The 22,972-nt window shown below is 39.9% G+C and overlaps 1 protein-coding gene across 1 annotated transcript; it reads right to left on the bottom strand.

The window, feature by feature from the left end:
* Nucleotides 1–2,505: 2,505 nt before the first annotated feature.
* LOC101405810 (arylacetamide deacetylase-like) lies at nt 2,506–18,194 on the bottom strand. The gene is made up of 5 exons (XM_004419239.2): nt 18,057–18,194; nt 8,747–8,969; nt 6,422–6,491; nt 5,197–5,368; nt 2,506–3,105 (listed from the first exon to the last, which is right to left on the bottom strand). The coding sequence occupies exons 1-5, from the start codon at nt 18,192–18,194 to the stop codon at nt 2,509–2,511; spliced, it is 1,200 nt and encodes a 399-aa protein (XP_004419296.1). The 3' UTR covers nt 2,506–2,508.
* Between the last annotated feature and the right edge of the window lie 4,778 nt (nt 18,195–22,972).

A 22,972-nucleotide genomic window follows, 5' to 3' on the forward strand; every position in this document is an offset into this window, starting at 1 on the left:
ATGAGAACCAGTACTCAGAGATCAGCAGATGACTAGATAATGAAAGGGTAACTGGTGATACATTCGGCCACCAGGATACAGGAAGCTGATGGGAGAGAGAATAGTCTGCGGCAGCAATGAGCAAGGAAGACACTTAGCACACGTTCAGCTCCTACGGTAGGTTAATGTGTGAGGAAAACTAGAGGAAGCTCAGTCCTCTGTTAAGTTCTGCATTCCAACAGAAGTTGATGGAAGGCACAGATGAAGCTTGGGAATGTTGCTCATGAGGATCCACGAGCTCCAGAGAGCACAGCGGCAAGATTATAGGATTGGGAAGGGGCTGAGGGAGGGACAGAATCAGGGACAGGGAATGCCTTACACAGATTAGAGCGTGGGAGAGGAAGGTGACTGGGAGGGATGACTGATGCAGAGAGGGCAAAGGGCAATTAGTAATGGCCAGTTCCTGTGACTTAGGATCCAAGAAGCCACTTGGTAAGGTAGGGACACCTGTAATTATTCATCTTGTTTTACTTTGTAAAAACCAAAATTAGGGATCTGGATGGACTTTTGTACCAGAAATTTAACCTGTAGATAAAGAACAGAGAATTCTTTCATTGTTCTTGCTTAGTTAGTTATTGCTCCTGCCCTCTACTGTATCTTCAGGCAGGAATTCTCGGAAAATACGGTCCAGTTAATATCAATTCATTTCATCGTTATTATGTATGTAGCTTTAATAAGGTATCTTGTTTCATAACTTGTGTCCATATTTAAGTGTATCTTCCTATACCAAATTAAGACTATGTCCACACCTAGAAGTAAACATACATTGTTTTGATTTACGGGTAGGTGATTTGAAGGAGGTAAAGGCGTGGGACATAGAGATACAAGTAAAAAAGAAAAAAAGGAAAGTCCTCTCCAACTAACTGACTACACAAATTTTACAGTAGACAACTAACCACATGATGCTCCTTTGAGAAGCACAGGTATGATTCATTGATACACCGATCTCATGTAATATATGACCAAAAACATTCCTATGTATATTTTCCACAAGTAATTTAAACCATTTATTCCTGTAGGATTCGTGGCCTATCTGCCAGTTGCATATCCATTTCTCACTTATGATTTGACTTGAAAGAATACTGATTTTGCTGAGGATGATGTGCACAGGTTAAAAAATATGATTCCTCAAGCAACCTTGACAGTTAAGGGTGTCCACATGAAATACACGTGAAATACAATTCTGTAAAATGAGACGTAAAATGAGAAATATATTGGGTGGGACTTCCAGGAATGCTATTGTTTTTCTTGATAAAAGTATAAATGAAAGCTTGTGATTCTCCCATGCGCCAACCTACACCTCTTTCTGTCTGATAATAGCCTTCATTTCTGGTGGTTGTGAGAAGCCCTGAGCTGCCTTCCTCAGTGCTTCCCCAGAATTGTCCAAACATTACATTCCATGTGGTCACCACAGTTTATTCTCCATGGTCTATATTATAGACTGAATGTTTGTTTCCCCCCAGGTTTCATATGTTGAAACCCTACCCTACCATGTGATGGTATTAGGAGGAGGGGCGGTTGGGAGGTAATTAGGATTAGAGGAGGTCATGAAGGTAGGGCCCATATGAATGGGATGAGAGCCCTTCTAAGAGTCAGGAGAGAGCTTGCTTCCCCTTCCTGCCTTCTGCCGTGTGAGGGTACAGTGAAAAGTTGGCAGTCTGCAACCCAGAAGAGGGCTCTCACCAGAACTCGACCAGGCTCACACCCTGAGCCTCCAGAAAGGGAGAAATAAATTTCTATCATTTGTAAGCCACCACTCTGGTATTCTGTTATAGCAGCCCAAACTGTCTAAGACAGTCCAAGAACACACCAATTTAGTCTTAGTTTTTCCCTCTTCTATGCCCATATGGACATAAGAACTTTCAGAGATCCAAATTTTTCAATTTGGTTCTATTGTTTCTTCCATGTTCTGAGCTTCACTCAGCACGGCTACATGTGCAGGTCCTGCCTCCCACCTCAGTGTCACTAATTGGTCACAAGAATAGAGCTGCTTTACCTTAAAGTGCCTAAGAGATCATTGGCATTAATTTGGTTTCCTAGCACAGGAATAGGTTTGCATTAAGAAGTGAATTTTATAATGATAGACACGTGGCATTATATTGAGGCAAATTATACTGAGGTGTTTCACAAGCCAGATGTGTTTGTTTAAAACTGTCTTCTCAACAGTAATGTTACTAGGCAATCAAACACTCACACTGTAATTTAAAGCCATAAAAATGAGTAACAGTAGCAAGAAAAAAATATGTAGGAATGTTGATATTTTCTAAGGTACAGAAGTGAGTCAACAACACTTAGAATCAGGAATAAATGGAGAAGAATCCGCTGAGTTGAAAAAATAACACGATGGCTGTGAGGACCTCAGAAAGGTCACAGATGATAAACATCCACTGAAACAACCCTTTGATTCTCAATAATTGGTTTCCTATTCTGAGGCTTGTACATTTTTATGAACCACTGCTCGAGTTTTTACTATAAATTTTCCCTTAGCCAGTTCATATACTGATTTTCAGTTCTATATGCAATTTTAAATCCATGATAGGAAAGTGCTCCATGCAATCCATCCTCAATGTGATTATGGGTCACCCTGACTCCAGCGTTCCGAAGTCGGGTGACGTACATGATTCCATCATCTCTTAACACGTCATATTGACAGGTGATGACGTAGGTCAAAGGTAAACTACGCAACTTGTCATCATCAGCCAACAAGGGGGCTGCCCTCACATCTAGAAACCCTGGATATTTCTTAGCCAGCTCAGAACTACCAAGAGTTGGACTGTTATAAAAGTACCCTCTCTTAAACTTCTCAGGAAGCAAGGAACTCCAATTAACATATTTGAACAGATGGCTTGATTCCACTGGTACATGTTGATTGACGAGCATGGCTTCTTCAAGAGATCTGTCCGTGGTAAACATTTCACTCCAGAGCCTAGCGATGAGTGATTTGGACAGCACTGGAAAATGTGAGTTTTCCTGATATGATGGTAAATCCATATCAAGGGTCTGAAGCGCGGGATAAATTAAAGACTGCGTCTTGAGTTTGATCTTGACATCTGGGTCATCGATGAGCTGAAAACAATTTAAAGTAAGTTGCTCAAATAATTTTCATTTAAAAATATATTTTTTCATTTAAAAACAATAGGTTGATATGAGATAAATTCAAAATCTCAAAAAGATAATCAGACACATTGAGAAATATATCTCAAAAAACTTTCTAATTTTCAATATTACATCTAAGACTAGGTGTCTATACTTGAATACCGTGAATGTAAACAAAATGATTTGTACTACTTTCCTCATGGGTGGGGAGAGAGACCATCTAATCTGTGATCTACTCTTACAACCTAGAATGGCAATCAGAGGAAACTGATTCTTTTTAAATAAAAAATTTATGGACATATATTATTATACCAACAAGCATTCACACTTAAGGGAAAGATCATGTAACTAGGAATTCTAATTTGGCTCTGACATTAAACAGATGAATCCTGGGTAAAAAGTCTCATTCATTTTAATGTTTATGTGTTTTAAATATTCAAATTACACTAGTGCATTAAGACAAATCTATCTACAAATTAATATGTATATATTGGGGGTGTACTAAAATTTTCCTATTAATAGGGTACATGACAAAAATAGCTGGTGTCCAGTAATGTTGAGCATTACAGTTAGCAGATGTTTTAATGCTCACTTACTTGGTTCTGAGAAATGGAACAGCCCATTGTGTCTCATAGATTAGCTTCTCAAAGTGTGGTCCCTGGACCACTAGCATCTACATCACCCAAGAATTTGCTAAAAATGCAAATTCTTGGGGCCAGCCTGGAGGCGTAGTGGTTAAGTTCAGTGCTCTCCACTTTGGAGGCCCAGGTTTGTGGGTTTGGATACCAGGCATGGACCTATAACACTCATCAAGCCATGCTCTGGCAGCAACCCACATACAAAATAGAGGAAGATGAGCACAGATGTTAGCTCAGGGCCACTCTTCCTCACCAAAAAATAAAAAACAAAAACAAATTCTTAACCCCTAGCCCAGACTCACTGAACAGGCGGGAGGAACCAGGTATTTGTGTTTTAACAGGTCTTTCTGGTGATTCTTATGCATGCAAATGTTTGAGAACCACTGACGTATGTCATAAATAGTAATTATTGAATCCATGTGCACTCTGATGCTTCTGAGAGTAAAGTGCAATGGCTAAACTGAAGTCCATTTCTGAAAATTTTATATAGAGTTGAAGAAAGCACAGCACTCTGACATTCTTTCCCTTAGTATAAATATGACAACATTTTACACACACACACACCCCACACACACACAACAGGAAAAGCAAATGGCAGCAATGTTTATTTTATTGCTTTTAAAGCACAGTTAGTAATTAGAGCTAGTTAGTAAAATAAAATATTTAGAAGTTCATTACTAGATAGTTTTATGTAAAAATGATTTCTGAATTGAAATAGTCAGTTCAGTGTTTTGTCTTAGGTAAGATTACCACATTCCATTTAGCTCAATATCTAGTGTGGAGAACACTATTTACATTAGAAGAGGTCTGGTAATAATTAAATAGGTATCTAACAAGTGGCTGATTTTAGATTGAGCTAAGAAGAAATACAAAAATATTTTCTATCTGACCAATAAATTCAACTTTACTGGTAGCTAAAATCTTTGAACCTGCAGATACATTTTTAAAAACTGTCCTTTATAGTTAAGTATAATAATATACGTTAAATCAAGTACATAATTGTATAAGACAGACATGTAAAATATAATAAATATGTCTAAGGATCAAGGAGTCCATCATATGCTCTGAATTGATGGCACATCCTTCTTCCTCTCCAGTAACCACATCCTTCACTTTATGGAATTAAATACCATGTATTTCTTTAAAATTCTATCATTTCTACACATCCTAATCAACGTAATACAGATTTGTTTAAACCAATGACCTAGAAAGGGGATGTTATCATTTTATTTTTAAAAAATCTGGCAGGAGGTAGGAATAGAAGCACTAGGTATATAAATGTTCTCTAATATTGGTCTCTATGTATCGCTAATCTTGTATGTATTAATATAAAAACATACTGGCATTTATATTTTATTGCTTGAAATAAATATATTTAAGTATAGGATATTTTAAGAAAATGAAACAAATCCAAGCAACATACCTGTTGAGTCACTGCTGCAGCTAAATTCCCTCCAGCACTGTCTCCAGAAATACCAACTCTTTCAGGGTCTACACCATACTTGTCAAGAACATCTTGGCGTAAGAACCACCTTAATGCATTATATACATCTTCAAATTGATCCGGAAAGTGATATTTAGGTGCTAGTCTGTAGCTGTGGGCAGAATAACAATGTTCTTTAAGTCAATTATGTTTAATAAAAAATGTGTATGTGTGTGCATCTCTAAGCTAAAATCAAAAGTAAAATATTTCTTTAGCAAACCTGTTATTTTGGGTCATTATGAATCCATCTTTATGATAATGGGGGACATGAAAGTTATTACAAATGTCATTTTTACACAAGTAAAGGCTTGAATGTAAAACTTTATTGTGGCTTAAGAAAAAGAAACAGGTAATAATTTCCCCTAAATAAACTTCTCCAAGAAAATTATTTTCTTCATAATTATTGTACTTTATTAGTAAACAACAAATAGCAAACAAATCTTAGGAATTGTTCTATTCCAACTTAATTCAATGATCAAGTTGGCATGCAGTTGCTGGTCTGTTTCTTTATAGTTTCTTCATTTTTCTGTTCATTCCCGTTGGGTTTATTTCCTATTATTTATTGATTTGAGATATAGAACGCTTTTTGAGATTAAATTTTGCCTGAATTCCCATATGTTATTTGGTGCCGAATTCCTTTTAATGATGGATTATACCACGAAATATACTATACTAATTGCTTTAAACATATTTTATCACCTAATCCTCTAAACAACCCTATGATATAAAACATATTATATGACTCCCAGTTTACATATGAGAAACCTGAGCTAAAATGATATGTAACTGGCACAAAGTCACTTAATTAATTCTAACAGCAGGCTTTGACCCAGGTTCCCTGGCTCCAAAGCCCTCCCTCTTATTCACTCTGTAATTGAGAGGAGGCTAGAAATCCCACGGAGCTCATTTGTCCATAGATGCAATAGATTAATTTTATTCTAGTGATGTCTTGACTTCCTGTTTTTGATCATTGCTTGACCTAACTATACAACTTTTTTCCCTCTGACTCTTTTCTGCTCATGCTCAAGCTCACTTTCTCTATTCTCACCCTCTCCATTTCGTTTGAAACACTCCTGGCATAAGCAAGGAGTGACCAAGACTGCTGAGAGCATCTTACTATACAAGGCAGCTGGCCAAAACCCAAGCAAACCCACAGCGCTCTTACTTGGTTGAAATGACAACAGCATCAAGTCGATCAACTGTCCGTCTTGACAGAAAGTCGTAGGTAAGTAAAGCTGAAATAAAAGAAAATAAAATCGGAGACTGACAAATGAATTGATGGGTGTTTCCTTCAGCAGAAAGCCTACTACTACACCTTGTTCCTCACTGAAATGTTCTGGGAAAAATATGTCTAATATTGCATCATCACTATAGAACAGGAATTCTTCACTCAGTGATCTTTTAATGCACATTGTCTGCTCTTTTGTCCTTTTGCACATTTTCACACTGGATAATTGAAGTCAACTTCATTCTCTTCAAGATTAATCTCCTCTCCCTTCTTTCAGCAGGGGTTAGGCATTCAGAAAACAAACACGTGAAAATGAACCCCCTGACTTTCAGGAAGCCACAGTCTACTGGAAACAGGGGGGGGCAGGGAGGGGCAGGCATATAAACAAAAAGCAATAATGCAAAATATTAATTGCTTTATTGGAGGAGTATAGAAAGTACTGCTTGGAAATAGTATTAGACTTCATCAAAACTGGCAGGGGAATATAAAGAAGGTAAAAAGTAAATAGATACAGCTGAGACATGATTTCTATCTTCATATTTTCTGGGCAGACAAGAAGGAATGTATATTTGGGTGTTTATTGGCCATGCGTATGGCGTGGGGATGGGTCCCACATGTTAGCTATTGGGCTTTGGTAAGTGCTCCGTTTTGCATATAAGAAAATTTTAAGAAGATAATATAACATTTGCCAGTACCAAGAGGTGGGAGAAATCATCAAGTGCTAAGGGAGAAGTATCAGGATACGAGGCTGTCACAAAGTTGTATCATGTGGGCCCTGAAAGGGGAGTGGAGATTACATAGTGATGTGCCAAAGTCGGGTGCTGAATATCTTTAAATATTGTAAGAATTAATGTATTTATTTTATTTTATTATTATTACTAATTATAATACTTACAATCAATAAAATTTTAAGAATTAATTAATATCTTAAGGATTAGTGTATTCGTGTCAAACACACACTATTTGAATTGGTGTATTCATGTCTTAGTGTCAGATACATGCTAAGTTTTCAACTTTTATTTAACAATTTAAAAATCATGCTCATATTATAAAATGCTTATCCTATAAAAAGTCATGCTTATATTTTGGATTAGAGCACAAAATTTTGTGTTTTCTTTAATATTTAAATAGAAAGCATCACGTAAATCCTATTTTGTCCCAGTGCTTGCTCATAGCTAGTTCCTTTACCTTGTAAGCACAGGCCCATCATCAGGAATACTCTGACAGAGAGACTTCTAAAGAAGTGCATTGGGCAGTGGGGACCCAGGAAACTAACTGAATCATGACATAGTGAGGTTTGGTCTTAAAAACATCACTTCATTGCCAGCTGATGGCTGTGTGCCCGTGATGGACACAGGAAAATGATGGACAGGATCACAGCCTTTACTGCCCCAATGTCCATTTCCAACCTGCACCAGTGCCCATTGACACCTCTTTTCCTCCTCTCACAGAGCAAGTTAGGCTCCTCGTCCTCTGTGTTGCCAACAGTTCCCCTCTGCACTGAGCCCAATTCCCTCTCAGATCCTCTAGGTCAGGCAAACCTCATCCCACCCTCCAGCCCCACCCCCACATTTCTCCAATGTGCCGCTATTCATGCCATCTTTACCTTCAGCTACAAACATGGTCATAGACTGCCCACATATGAATACAAAACACACAATATAAACTATGTATTTATACATCAATAAAATATAATTTTATATTATATAAAGTAAAATTACGTATAGAATAAAATGTTATATATTAGATATATTTATAGAAAGTACATAAAATAAATTGAAAGTATATATATTTCATGTATAATAAAAATAAGATACCCTTACTCAACCCTGTGCTTCTTTTCCATCTAACACCTTCTTTCTCATTTCCGTCACATCTAAGCTTATGGAAAGACTGGAGGCACCATCTCCATTTCCTCATTTCTCATCCACTATTCAACTCGTTTCATTTTGGTTTCCATTACACCATTCCATCATTTCTGCAGTTATCAAGTTTAATTATAAATTTCTAAGTTCATGAAACACTTTTTCTTCTTATCTGAGATTTGCTACAGCTTTCGAATTGATTATTCCCTTTCAGAAAAAGATTTAAAATAATTCCTTTAAACTAACATACCTCCAAACAAATAGATTTCTGACAGCTAAACTGTTCTCTTTTCTATGATAATGCTTAACAGACATGTCTTCTTGATATGTTGAAGTCAATATCTTAATAAAATATTTGCTATATGATAAACTAAAATTTTCGACAAGGGGAACGTACCAGCACTCCCCGAGAACCCACCACCACCATGAATATAAAATAAGCCCCTTCTTAGTGTCTCTGACTTTCGTTTTGGTACATATACACGGACAGGAACATTGTTGAAAGTTGTATCCATCACAGTGACATTTTCATCAGATGTGGGTGGGACTTCTTGCAAGCCCATAAAGAGTGTTAAAATGTTCAAAAAATGGTCGATTCCCAATAGTTCAGCAAACAGAGCCTAAAAGGAGAGAGAGAAAGAGAAAAAAAACACCAGGTTACAAATATCAAATGCCAACATTGTTTATGAACATAGAAGTATGCATATATGTGCTCAACGGTCCTGTGTCATATTGTCACAGGTGCATCTGAATGACACAGTTAAAAATACTGGAGATTCAGAATCTTTACCACAATAGTTGCCGTGGGTAAAAAACAATTAAGAATTGTTGAAGTATTGCAACTTGGCAGATTCTATGCTTCCTACTTTGAGTACAACGATAAACAAGGTAAGTTCTCTACTCTTAATAGGCTCAGAGTCAAGTGGGAGAAATGAATATATAAGCAGTTATAAAACAGCACAACTGCACGTCTCACAGACATGTACAAAGAACTCTGGCAAAGGTCAACAGGGAGATAAACCAGTTGCCTAGACATGAGACCAGGGGAGGAGTTTTCAAACAATAGGTGACCTCTGCTTTGAGTGCTGAAAGGGGTGTAGAGTTTGCCCAAAGGAGGAAATCTCACTCTAGGCCAAAGGAACAGACACACAGACGCTCCTTCTACATCAGAGAAATGCAGGTGGTTTAGTGAGGCTGTGAAGTCTGGTCCACACAGGGATGCATGAAAGAAAAGGGACCTCAAGCCGTGAGTGTGACCCAAATCATGACGGGCCTATAACGTTGGGATTCCAAGAATTATATTCCTTGTTCTCCTATCTTAAGTTGGAAACACATGGACTATGGTGCTAGGTGATCAATTAAATAGCTGGGTCAATCTCTGCCCCAATATATGAGGACAAAAGAAGTACAAAAGGAATAAGCAAAATTGTCCATTTTCAACACTGAAGCATCCCCGCCTTGTTCCTGAAAGGCAAGTCAGGGAAACACATTTCCCAGAACTCCTTGCCAGATGAAACTATGTCACACAGAGGCACTCTTTCAAGACTGAGAGGGCACAGATGAAGAAAAGCCGTTATTTTCTCTGGGCCACTGTGGGCATTCATATGGACACTGACAAGCGTGGCTTCCCATGCCTCTGGTTGTCCTCTGAGAATCACCCTTCAGTGATGCAGGCAGCTGGGATTATCGGTGGCTTCCCTTCCCCCCTGCACTCTAAAGGTTGTACATCTCAAATTCCATATTCTTAATCTATTTCTACCGAGATACTTATAGCAGTGTCCATGTTCTAACAAAGCCATGATTGATAGAGAATAAAGTCTAGAAGGAGTTCTCAGAAAGGAGAACATGTAAGACACGTGCTGGAATTAGATAACTGCCCTGGTTAGATTTAAAGACAGTCATGGCCTCATTGCCAGTGTAAAATAGGACCCATTAATGCGTGAAATGTAGAGCAAAACAGTTATTAGATTTAACGTCTGTAATCGCTCTATTAAGAGAGAGTTTGGAGACCAAGTGGCTGCTGCAATAAAACGTTATGATGAAGATGATGAGTTCAAGCATCGACTGCACTTGAAAGGTAACTGAAAGAAAAATCACCTCCGCAGGGCTTCAGCGTTTCAGCTCAACCACACTCAGCATGGCAGATATCTCTACACCTTCCCGAGAAGAAATCTCTTGTCTCTTACATCTCCATCTGATAATAGAACCAAAGTTTGACCTTGCAGATTGTGGAATTACAATGCAGGGTGAAGACACAGACCAACCAGATAACGAAAGTTACAGCTTCGTCTAACTTTTACAACTAAGTGCTATTCTGTGTGCAGGATAGAAACACTTACATAGATTCAGAACACCCTAAACTCTCAAATCCTACTAAGCCTCCCCCGGAAGAAGCAACAGCAACCAGCCACAGCAGTAGATGCATTTAAGGAAGATGAGAGGCCAAATTTCCCTAGCATTGTAGATGAAAAAATCTAAAACCTAGGAGAATAGTAACATTTGACCTAACTTATTATTATAACCCATAACCCATCCTGACACTATGTATTTCAGGGAAGTCCAGAGGATACTCTATACTAAGACACTAAGAAATATATTCGTGAGTGGAAACCTAATGTCTTAGTAAATATACCTGTAATGAGAGTCATCTGTTCTCCAGCAATGACAGTGGATGATTCTGACATTGACATGGACCTTCTGATTTCAGTGGGGATGATCAGATCTCCAAAGTGTTGTAGGGCAAGTAGTAGTGATTAAAAACCAAATACAAGGTTTATGTAGTTACTGAAAAGAGCAGCAGGGTTGAATCATAATCTCAGAGATCTATAACAGCAACTAGGTGATCACGTTGTCTGGAAGACTGACGTGGTTGGGCAATGGGCTGAAGTCTGACTTATCTGCATTATCATGTCTTCTCACCCAATTTCCAGAGCTAAGCCACTTCACAGACCCAGACCCATTGAATCAAGGAAAGTCAGGGTGCACTGAGAGAGGCCCATGCAACACTGTTACAAATATGCACTATAAGTCAGCCTCCTAGCATTCCCAAAGATAACCAAGACCTTTGGCTTGATGACTTTGTACTGGGAAAAGGGGAACACCCAGACTTTGGGAAGGGAATATTGGGTGCTGGTTCTGAAATGGTATTAATTCTTGAGGACTCCAAAGCGACCACAGCCAGAAATGGAGTGGGGGCTTAAGGATATAGAGTATGGAATGGTGTGTCAGACTTATTCCACGCTAAAACAGGTCCAGTGGGTCTGAAAATCAACGGTCTGTTTATTCCCCCAATTTCTCTCAATCTGTAGTTGAAACAGACATACTTGGTGACTGACAGTGTCCTTCCACTGGCTCCTTGTTCCATCAAGTGAGAGACAGTATGGACTTCAGGACCATGTTGTTCCTCTCTCCCGAAATTGTAAGAGACGAGCAATAATATATCGAAGGGAATCTCAAAGGTCACTGCCACAATCAAAGATGTGAAAAATCAGACGTGATGATTTCTGTCACAAGTCTAGAGGTGACAAAGATTCTCTCCTTGACCAAACACTAGCCAGGCTCCTCGGAGTCCCCTTCCCAACTAGGCCTCAACCTGGCCCATAAAAATTACAGACTCAGCACAAGTGGTTTCGTCAAACCCCTTCTCCCCACACTAGAAAACTTAAGCAAACACTAACATAGATTCTAACAAGGTCAAGCCCAACATCACATCCCTAGGATGAGCCTAAACCCCCTTAAAGTGCCTGCCGGAGAAGCTCAATGCTGCCCCAGCATGAACTGTTTGTTCCAGCCAACCTGACAGATGAGCCCCTGACCATCCTTTCTCAGAGCCTTTAGGAGAAGGGCTTACAATAGTGAGTCCTTCCTCTGTCCCTCTGAGATGTGTGCATCTCCCACCACTCAGGAGTGTCTTTCCCAGGGACCTGAAAGCCATTCCTTTGGGAAGCAATCATTAGGAAGAACAGGGCCTCTGTCTCCCAGTCTGGGGGACAATAGAATCCTAACCTCCATAACTGCCAGCCAGCAGACCCAGCTGGCCTAACTGCATGTACACTGACCAACCCTGGTCATTTTCCACCTCCTGACTCTGCTGAGCGCTCTCTCGCTCTCTTCCCCACTCCCATTCTCCCTTTACAACGTCCAGTCACCTCTGGACAAATCGAGGTTCTTCAGTTCATGCTGGACCTTCTTCCCTGTTGCAATAGCACATTACTGATTAAAACCTGTCCTGACCACTCGAATAAAGTGGTAACGTGTCCGACTCTGTTTTATTTTGTAAAGGGTGTGTTGACTACGTCACCTGTGCAGAGGACGGCTGAATGTCTGAGAAAGACAGTGGAATTGTCCTCAGCACAATCAGGTGGGAACTCCGCCTGCAGCCGCTCTTCCAGATGTGATCTCTGTAACGGAGCAAATGCACACAGCCCCTGCATCCAGGGTGCAGCTCGCGATCCGAGTGTGGTCTCCTTCCCCACCAGGCAGCGGAGAAAGAAGTGCACCATCACTGTCCTGCTTCAAGTCTACCGGAGTCTCCCGCTCCCGCATAGTCTAGTCCACAAGGACCTCGATTGTCTCTCTGCCACGGGACATCACACTGGTCCACGACACTGGGCATCGAGCTTATGGATCTGGTCATCAGGAAATAGAAAACGCCATACGTGCGCCACAAACGCCACACGGTAAACCTCATGGACATTCAGGGACTTGCCACTTTGGTCAAGTTTCTATGTGTTCAGAAGTCTGGGGCTTTGCGATATGCTTTCCAAAGTGAGAGAAAGTTGCTCCATCTTGTGCCCTCACCACTAAAAAAGAGGAAAAATGCTCGGTGACCACTTCACATTATGGTAGCAAAATACTCTCAATTATTTATCCAGTAAGCCTGATCCTCAGCCTGCCGGCTTTGAGTGGGAACTAAAGACAAGTGAGGCTCTGCCTCAGGTCCAGGCTGCACTACAAAGTGCTCTGCCCCAGAGCCTATCCAGTGCTTATCAAAGGGTCTGGGGCATCTGGGGCTGTGGTACCGCGGTTGTGGCATGGAGGGTGTAGCATGGAGGTTGTGGTATGAAGGTTGTGGTATGGAGGGTGTGGTATGGAGGGTGTCGTATGGAGGGTGTGGTATGCAGGGTATGGTATGCAGGTTGTGCTATGGAGGGTGTGGTATGGAGGGTGTTGTATGGAGATTGTGGTATGGAGGGTGTGGTATGGAGGGTGTGATATGAAGGGTGTGTTATGGAGGGTGTGGTAGGGAAGTCGTGGGATCCTCATCAGGAGCTTAGGAACAGGGGATTTTGAAGCAGATCCATTCCTCTTCCTCTTCCCCTCATCACTATGCACCCTCTGAGATATGATCCTGGCTTGCTTTCAGGCACTTGTAACACATTATCCAACTTCCCAATGAAAATGCAACTGCCTTCCTCCTTCATGGTCATCTGCTCCCCTTTTTTCCTACACTTCCTCATGTTCATCTCTAGTTCATAAGCATGTATTACAAAGGCATAAATATATTTACATATAAATATATATATATATGGTGGCTGTATATATATAGATGAGCATATATATAAGTGTATTGACATAGGAGTGTACATATGAGTACACACACACACACACACACACACACAGACCTCCTGCTAAGTCTATGTTCCCTCTGTGCCCAGATGTACTCCAGGCCCTGGGATTTTCCTGTGCTCTCATACTCCTTCTTTTCCCCCCAGTTGCAGTAACTGTATCTCTAGTTTCTTCCTTTGTGCATATTCTCTGTCTATGTAACCTACAAGGACTTCAGATTCACCAAAACACAATTGGCATCAGAGAAATAGTCATGAAAATAAACACACCTCTACATTTTAGCCACTAAAAAATTTATCATTTTACGCATTTTGTTGTTGTTCATTTTGAAAGTTTCCTATTTTTTACAGACTCCTAACTGAATTCTCATTTTCTCTTACATAAACTGTGCTTCCTGCAGCCTTCCTGGGATTTAAAGGAAAAGCTACATTGAAATTACATCTAACCTGAGTGTTTACTGGATTGGCACATTTGCTGAGCAGAGTCCCCTTTAAGAGTGCTGGGAGCAGTAATCCTCTGGGATCCCCGAGGAAAGAAAGCAGAGAGGCTTCTGGGAGCAATGATGTCTCCACAGGGACTCAGGGCAACCCAGGGTGTTCCTTGGACACAAGTTTCTTCAATGCAAGTGAGCGTGATATGACTTCAACATAATGTCCTGGACCTTCACTACCTGCAGAGCACAGTTCTAGAAGGTACAACTGATGCCAGGTGCCTGTTTATAGGTCCCAACCTTCAGGGACCATTGGTAAAAATGGACATTCACATAAACAATCTCTAATAGAAGCAGAATGAAGAAAGACCTTGAGAAGGTGCTCAGGTAGGAGGAGGAGGAGGGGATCGATTCTCAATGATCAACAGGAAGGAAGTTTCTGATGGATGCTCCATTGATGTCAATCGGTTAAGTCTGAAAAATTATGAGAGTTTAAAATGTTTAGATTTAGTGAGAAAGGAGAGACAGTTTGATCAAAGATCTGCAAGACAGGAATTTCAAAGGTGCTCTTGAAAACCATTCTATCTGGAACTTTCTTGGGCTAGATGGCTGAAATTATACTGGGAACCATTGAGGCTGCATTGTGGGGAGCTGTTTTCAGAACACAGTTGTCTATTCTTTCTTTATGAGAGTATTAACAAGAGGCTTAATATGTTCTAACTAGCCAACAACAACATAAATGATATATATGTATCATTAAATATCATCATCAGAGAAATTATTTAAAACAATAATTTTTTTTAAAGTGTGAGCATTATGAAACGTAATTTAAGAGTTAAACTGACAATAATCTGTTTATAATTTTCTAATTCATATATTGAAATGTGATTTCTAGTTATTATTCTGTATTATTTAGTTTCATGTCTCAGATTAATTTGATCCCAAAGCAATCATGTTATGGTGTGGACATATGTTCAGGAGATGTCTCAAACGTAGAAGCTTCAAACTGTCCTGGTGCAACTAAAGAAAACCTTACAATCCAGTATAAGGGTGGAAAACACTTTCACAAATGCATATAATCCCGAACCTAGGATAAGTCTGATGGTGTTATTTGATTGCAGTGTTCTTTCTTACCAAGCCTAGGTGCAACCTCAAGGTCCTTCCGGGGTACTGCTGAGCAGTCTATCAGAGTCGGCATTGTAGTTATCTATATTTGATATTCATGTCCTTGGCAATAACACTGCATCACAGGCCAGTTGTCAGTCGATTCCGTTCCATGACTCCCATTGATCTCCATCACTGAGTTATTAAAAGTTTGTCTTACTATTCTTTATCTTATGCTCAAATTGATTGGTAGAGCACAGAGTAAGATCAGATGGCAGTAAATTCAAGCAAGAAGTTGTTAAGGTTTGCTTCGTTTGGGGGGAGGGGTGGAGGATTGGAAAAAATTTGTCTACTTCATCCATAGGTAATGGCCTTTATAAAGGTTTTGAAAAGATGCCATTTATATGGTAAGCTGATGTACTTAGCAAATAAATGAGATTTTTTCTTAAAAAAAAGACATGAGGGCTTTAAGGTAAACCTACACTTCTGCTGCAGGAAAGCACACAGAGCAAGAAAGAAAACAACAAATCAACAACCACAACAAAAATAAACTCTGTTTCTAGCAAGAACTAAGAGTTACAGAAAACCCACGAACTACAAACTATGTGCAGTACTGGACCAAAGCAACAGAAACCAGCAGAATTGCACAGAAAACCTCGGTGTTAGGACAGTATGAAAGGCAAGAAAGGAGAGCGAAGGGCCCTAAAGGTGGCAGATCCTAGAAAAAGACAAGAAACATCTACTCCCAGAATGAAAGAGCCTCACCAAGATCAAAGTCTCCCAAGAGCGGGGGAAACAGATGGGCCTCATCCTGGAGAGACTCGGCCAAGGAGACTGGAAATCACCCAGGAAGGGCCAGAGGAAACGGAGCTCAGAAAGAACTTCTTTAGTGGAGGTAACACAGGGAGAGCAAGGCTGCATCCTCTGCTAACAGCTGTCAACGGGGGACCAGGGGATTCAGGAGGGCTGGAGAGAAAAAATAGGTGAGAATTTACAGAGATAGAGATATAGAAACATGTATACATATACATACGGATATAAATCGTAGCAATAGGAGTCTTTGAGCACAAAAACTGAAAGAAAAAAGTCTTAACCCTACCCCTATTCCCCAGGACATTCTTGAAATAGTTTGCCCAAGAAAGCCACCTCATTCAAATAAAAATATAAAAAAGTTGTATACATAACACTCAGGCAGGGTACTATGTACTATAAAAATACAGTAAGTCTCCAATACATGAAGAAAACAAACTAGAAAAAAGTTCCTACAAAGAGGAGGAAATATATTACACAATATTATAAACTGAATTTTTAAATAACATAAGAAGAAACATCATAGAGCAGAAATACACATCTTCACGGAAGACACAGGCAGATATCTGGAGGAGACTGATCAAAGGACAGGGGACTAAAACTTCTCCAGTAGAATTCAGGAAAGGAAGAGAAGAAAAAAGACAAAATAATCTCAGAGATAAATGCCAAATTAAAAGAAACTCAAGGTATTCTGTGTGATAGAAATAAGAAAAACAAACTAAAGGAAAGAAAAATGTAGAAAACGATTAAAAAGTACTAGAGAGAAAATGACCGTTTTTTAGAAGACAGAACGAGGACTATATGTGTGTGTATAAATATGTGTCTATAAATATATAGACACATAATTCACCCAATACTGAGAAATCAAAAAAAGAACGAAAAAATACTTATAAATATACTTGAAGAATAACTTTTAAAAATTAAGACTTAAAACTAGATTCCACCAAATTCAACAACACCTGTGTCAATAAAATAACTAAAAAATAGTCAAATCACTAATAAGACAAGGAAGATAAGACATTATCACACTTATTCAGAGCTACATTAAATGCCAGAAGAGAGTGTCAAAACACCTAAAACAATACACAAGGAAAGACATAACCAGCCAAGTGCTTTAATATCCAGGCTAACCCTCCCTGAATTGTACATATATATGTTTTTGCTACAGGAAGACAGTTTGCGACAGAGAAGGTTAAAGGAGATATCATATGGTTTCACTGAATCAGCTTCACTGGAAAAGAACCACGGGTCTCCGAGGGCCAGCCGTGGACACCTGGTGGGCAGGCAGCCAGCAGCTGCCGTCACCCCCCCAGCTCCCTTTGGACGACTGGAGTCATGCGTGACCAGTTGCCCTGGGCTTTTTACCAGTGACCTGTTTACAGCTATTTCAGTGAGAATGCATTTTCATGCCTGAATACAGATTACTGCCTAGAAGTCTGTAACTAATCACAGTGCTGCAGAATTTCACCATTTCTGAAGTTCACACTTGAAAGTGCTTCAGTCTGGCAGCATTTACGCCGTAAAACTCACAATAAGACTTTTAATTTTTCTCAGTCAGCACATTTTGTCTTTTAATATTTAAAACCAAACTGCTGACTACTTCCTCCGTATTCATTCTCTTAAGAGTTTGCGTTACGGCAGAGTTCAAGTACAAAAAAGGTTTTACGATCAGCAAGCAAACTTTAAGAGCAAAGATTCCAAGATAGTAGAAATTTTAAAAAATAATTAAAACAGATAATTACTTTCTTCTGATTAAACTGTTAAATATTCAGAGTCAATAAAATTCTATACTCACCAAATTTGTTATAATTTTCACATGTGCATTCATCAACACTAGTTTCCACGGCTCCTCAACATTATCTGGGAGAGGTGTGTAAACATAATATGCCCCGAGGACCCCCACGATCAGAAGCAAAATAGTCTTTCTTCCCATGACGTTTCCCTCTGCTCCTTCTACTTGGCAACACAGCAAATACACTTTCAAAGCATAAGATACTGAAATTCAACACCCAGTATGAATCATAGCGTCATCTAACTTCTTGAACACAAAGTCCACTGCTCAGTATGTCATTTCATAGACCATCCAGATATAATTAAACTTCGTCAAGTACAGAGAAAGAACTCAGCAAAACAAATAGTATTTATAGTCTGCCAGTTCTGTCAAACAGCCTTATGGTGCTGCTAGGCAGTCAGTAAACAAACATTTATTGCACAATTACTGGGTGCAGAATACTTTAACTATTTAAAAAAAGGCCATAGCAAAATACAAGAAACCCAGTATATGCTTCAAATAACAAATCTCAGACTGGAGGAAAACAAACAAATATTTTAAAAGTATTGAGAGCTTTTACAAAGTAAGGTGGATATGGTCACATGAATTTTACCTTGTTTTTATTGTCATCCAGCAATTATAATTATCATTAAATGATACTAATTATGTTAAAATTATATAATGATCATGGAGATAAGTAAGTGTTTTTGAGCGCTTACTCTGTACTCTAGGCAGTGTACTAAACCAATTGAATCTTATTTAATCCTCAATAGGATTATTGTCATACAAGAGAGAGAGAAACTGAGACTGAGGAAAGTTTAGAAATTGTACAAGCTCATCCAGTAGTATGGAGTGAAGACAGGACAGTCCTCCGTGAGTGCACATTCAACCGCCCTTGTCCCAGTCATGAATTAGACTCAGCTTACAGAAAGCAATGGAGATGAAGAAGATGAAGTAACTAGCTGAGGTCCTACGAAACCATGTAGCAGTGTTCACTGAATACCCATGTGCCCTGTACTTGTTAGATCCCTTCTCTTACAGTTAAGTGAGGTTAGGGGACTAGCGCTGGACAAAGGGATCTGATAGAAATTCATGTGTGTCACGTCCAGACAGAAGTAGTTAAGACCCACAAAACCTGCAGACTCTCTTTAGAAATGGTGGCATCACAAAATACAGGTAGTTTGGATTGTTAAGTGACCTAAGGATTCAGTTGCTCAAAATCCATAAGAATTTTCTTAAGGAGCAAGTAAATTTTAAGCCAAGTTTAAAGTATTGTATGACTTAATCCTCACATCATGTTAAATGCTTGGTTTCGCTCAGTCCTCACATCAACAGTGGAAGGTAAGAACTAACATGATGAGAGGCTTTCTTTCCTTCACAAGGTCAGGTTATTCCATATTTCCAAAGCTGTCCTGTTAGCCTGGATCCTCTGTCTCTTAGGTCTTTATTCTCAACGCTCTGCAAATTAAGGAGACATGGAAGTCCACAGGAGCTAGTTACGGCCATGTAGTGTCACCGCTTAGTTTTAGTTGAACAATTTCTGGAACTTTCAGGACCTGCTTCTCTCTTTTCCTACTTGTATCTGTCTTTTCTCACTAACTGCACTGGGCAGGTACTGACATCAGCTTCTCTTTCCACACTCAGCCTCATCCGGGAGACAGATTTATTCAGGGCATATTAAATTATTCAAGAAAACAGAGAAGATTTTAGTGTATAGGGCATCTGGCCTAGAGTATAACCAACCCTGAAATTACTTGACTGCACACCAAGTCTGTGTACTGTCCATCTTGACAGAAGATCATACCTAAGAAGAGTACAAATAAAACAACACAAAATCAAAGTATTAATGAGAATTAAGTGATGTGATTCTATTGTTTTCTTTATAGACAGCCTACAGTGATAATTTGTATGGCTACTATTTACATAGAAATCCTAGGGAAAAAACCTAAGAGTGGTCCCAAAGGTAATCAATTAACACACTGCCCAGTGATTCTTTGATGCCCATGATCAGCTTTCTTTTCCATTTCCACATGGGTTATTCTAAACAAGCTACTTCCTCTCATGACCCTTCCAAACCCTGTTCCAGCAGCCAATACCGATGCAGCTGCCTTCTATGTGACTAGGTGCTGGGATGCAAAGATGAAGACATATTTTCTGATTTCAAAGAGCTCATATCCTATTGGGGAATTATGTTTAAGTAAGCACGCCCCCTTGCGGGGTGGGGGGAGGCTGAAGGAATTTCTAGAGAAGGTTTTGAAATTTTTTATGAAGATAAATACAAGAGCTGAATAATAACATGCAAATTGTAAAGGTTCACAGCAATGGTTTCATTGAGCCACATGTTTTGGAAAGGATGATGGGCCAGTGAGTTAGAGAAAAAAATATTTTCCAGCTAAAATTATTTGAAAATAAAGAGCACTAAAGGAGATTTGGGGAAATTTCTCAGTTTCATATATAATTACTTACTCTTTCATACATCAAGTTCTATCCCAGTTAATGTACAACCGTGGCTGAGTGTATTTTCTCTATTTGTCGTTGATTTATTGCAGTGATCCATATCAGTTAGACTTTGTGTGTGTGTGGGTGTGTGTGTGTGTATGTGTTTACTGTCTAGAAGTTGGATGACCACCTCTTTCTACTTCGCTAAGGGGATTCTTACATAGAAAAAGGAATGCCGTAAGATGAAAACTTTCAATGTAGAGCATTCCTTGCTCAATGCTGCAGTAGTTCACATCCGCTGTTCTAACACTAATGCTCTGAAAGAACCATGGCCTTAACAAACTGACCAAGTCAGATTCTTATTGGCGATAACTGAAGATTTTGTTTTCTGGACCTGGGAATAATGAGACTTGTTTTAACCAAGAGTGTGTACAGACCTATGAACTCATTTGTCCTACACTTGATCTAGTTTTCAATCTTTAATTAACCATTAATTACCATTATGTCCATGAACCATTTTCCCTTTCATTTCTAGCACTTAAAAACTTTGACTTTGACTTTTTCCCCTCAGAAAACAACCTAGTGCAATTCTTTTCTATAATGTATAGTGTTGTCTGGCAATAAACTGATCTTTTAAAATATTTCTGTGTGCATGTTCACTTGGGAAAGTAGTGGACAGGATTAAATGACGCTTTGAGACCCAGACCAAAGGGAAGCAATGGTTGAAGAGATCCCCTCGATGCGCCAGGTTCTGTGCTATGGGCTTTACGATTTCCTCATTCAACTTTACAACTGCTCTAAGAGTCGTGTATCATTTTACCAATTCTCGCTAGTGAAGACACCGAAGATCAGGGAGTAACAAGGTCTTGGCCTATGGTGACACAGTGAACAAGAGTTTTGTCAAATAACCGTGATGATTCCTCGTTCTCAGCTCTTCTACTAAGAGCCAGGTCTAAAACTAGACATGTTTGAATACGAAACCTCTGCTCTTTCTTTTATACCTGTGTTTTCCTACCCTCCTCCAGCCTCAGCAGAGTTAAGGGATGAAGGATTCCATTAGTAATGATGGTTCACAGTGGGCATTGTATTCAACTGAGAAGTTCAGGCACTCCCTGAGCAAAGCATCAAAACTTTCATGATGCAGGCGGTGTGTGAGTGTGTGTGTGGGGGGAAACGTGGAGATTTACAAAATCTCTTCAATGATCCTGACGTGGTCCTTCCTCGTAGTGTTCAGATCACTACTTTATATTGTCCTGCCTCCATGAAGACACTCTTACGTAAACAGTTGTAACTTAGATCTAGGAGGAATAGGATGGTGAAATCCATATTCCGGTTGATGAAGGTAGAAATCTAACTAAATGAGAAATATGAAGTTGTGTAAACATTTCAGTCAAATGTTTTTAACTGAGAACGTGTTACTACAGAAAGAAAGTTTGGAAAGTCTTCCTTGGACTTCCCAAAGGAGTTTGGACACTAAGAAAACAGCAGCCCTCAGGCTCGGACACCTCTGTTTCTTAGTCTCCTAAAGTACCGTGAATATATCTTAATTTGCTTCTCAATGTTTATCTAGTAGGTCCCCTTGTGAAAAAAAATTAGCATATAGTTTTGGAAGAATCAAATTAAAAATTCTTCAAATATAAAAATCATAAAAGCAGAATACAACACAAAACACCACATTTTTGTCTCTCCTCTTTTTGACTTGTTTTAAGTTTATTGTAAACAAAATTTAATTTCAAAGAAATCAGATTAAAATATCTATCATACACCACATTAAACGGGAGTCAAGATGGCAGCGTAGGCAGACTCGGAACTCACCTCCTCCCGTGGACACAGCCAATTTACAACTACTCGTGGAAAAATCACCCCTGAGACAGAACTGAAAACTGGATAAGAGGAACTCCTGCAACAACGGACAGTCCTAGCTGAGGTGGAAGAGGCAGAGACTCCCTTCCAGAGAGGAAAAACGCCGCCTCCACAAGCCGCCAGCGTCACGGCCGCCGGGAGCAGCTCACAGGTACGCACCCTCCCTAGAGGCGCGGGGCCCTGAGCCGGGGAGCGCCCCCGCTGTGGGCATTTTGTGGACCCAGCACAATCGAGACCAGCGGCATAATATCTGACTGTGCCTGCTACTAAAACACTGGGGAGCACCCCCAGAAAACCTGGTTCACAAAGAAACTAAAACTGGCTCTTAAAGGGCCTGCGCGCAAACTCACCCGTTTCAGGAAGCACCCTAAAATCACCAGAAAGAAAGGTGTACAGTGCTTTGGTGACAAGAAACTCACCTAATAGGCCCTGAGTGCATCTCGGTGAGGGGTGAGACCTCTCCAGGGACTGGGACATTGGCAGCGGCCATTGTTGTGGCCTGGTGTGGGCGTGCTGACACAGACACCATTGGAGTTCTCCCTGAGGCCTTCTAGCCCAGGGTCTGCCCCACCCGCTAGAGCACCAATTTAATCCAGCTCAGCCAGGGCAGGCAGCCCACCCTAGAGACTGGCTCCACC

Source organism: Ceratotherium simum, chromosome 5 (assembly GCF_057802395.1).
Source record: "Ceratotherium simum simum isolate JZ-2026a chromosome 5, ASM5780239v1, whole genome shotgun sequence".
Taxonomy (NCBI): Eukaryota; Metazoa; Chordata; class Mammalia; order Perissodactyla; family Rhinocerotidae; genus Ceratotherium; species Ceratotherium simum.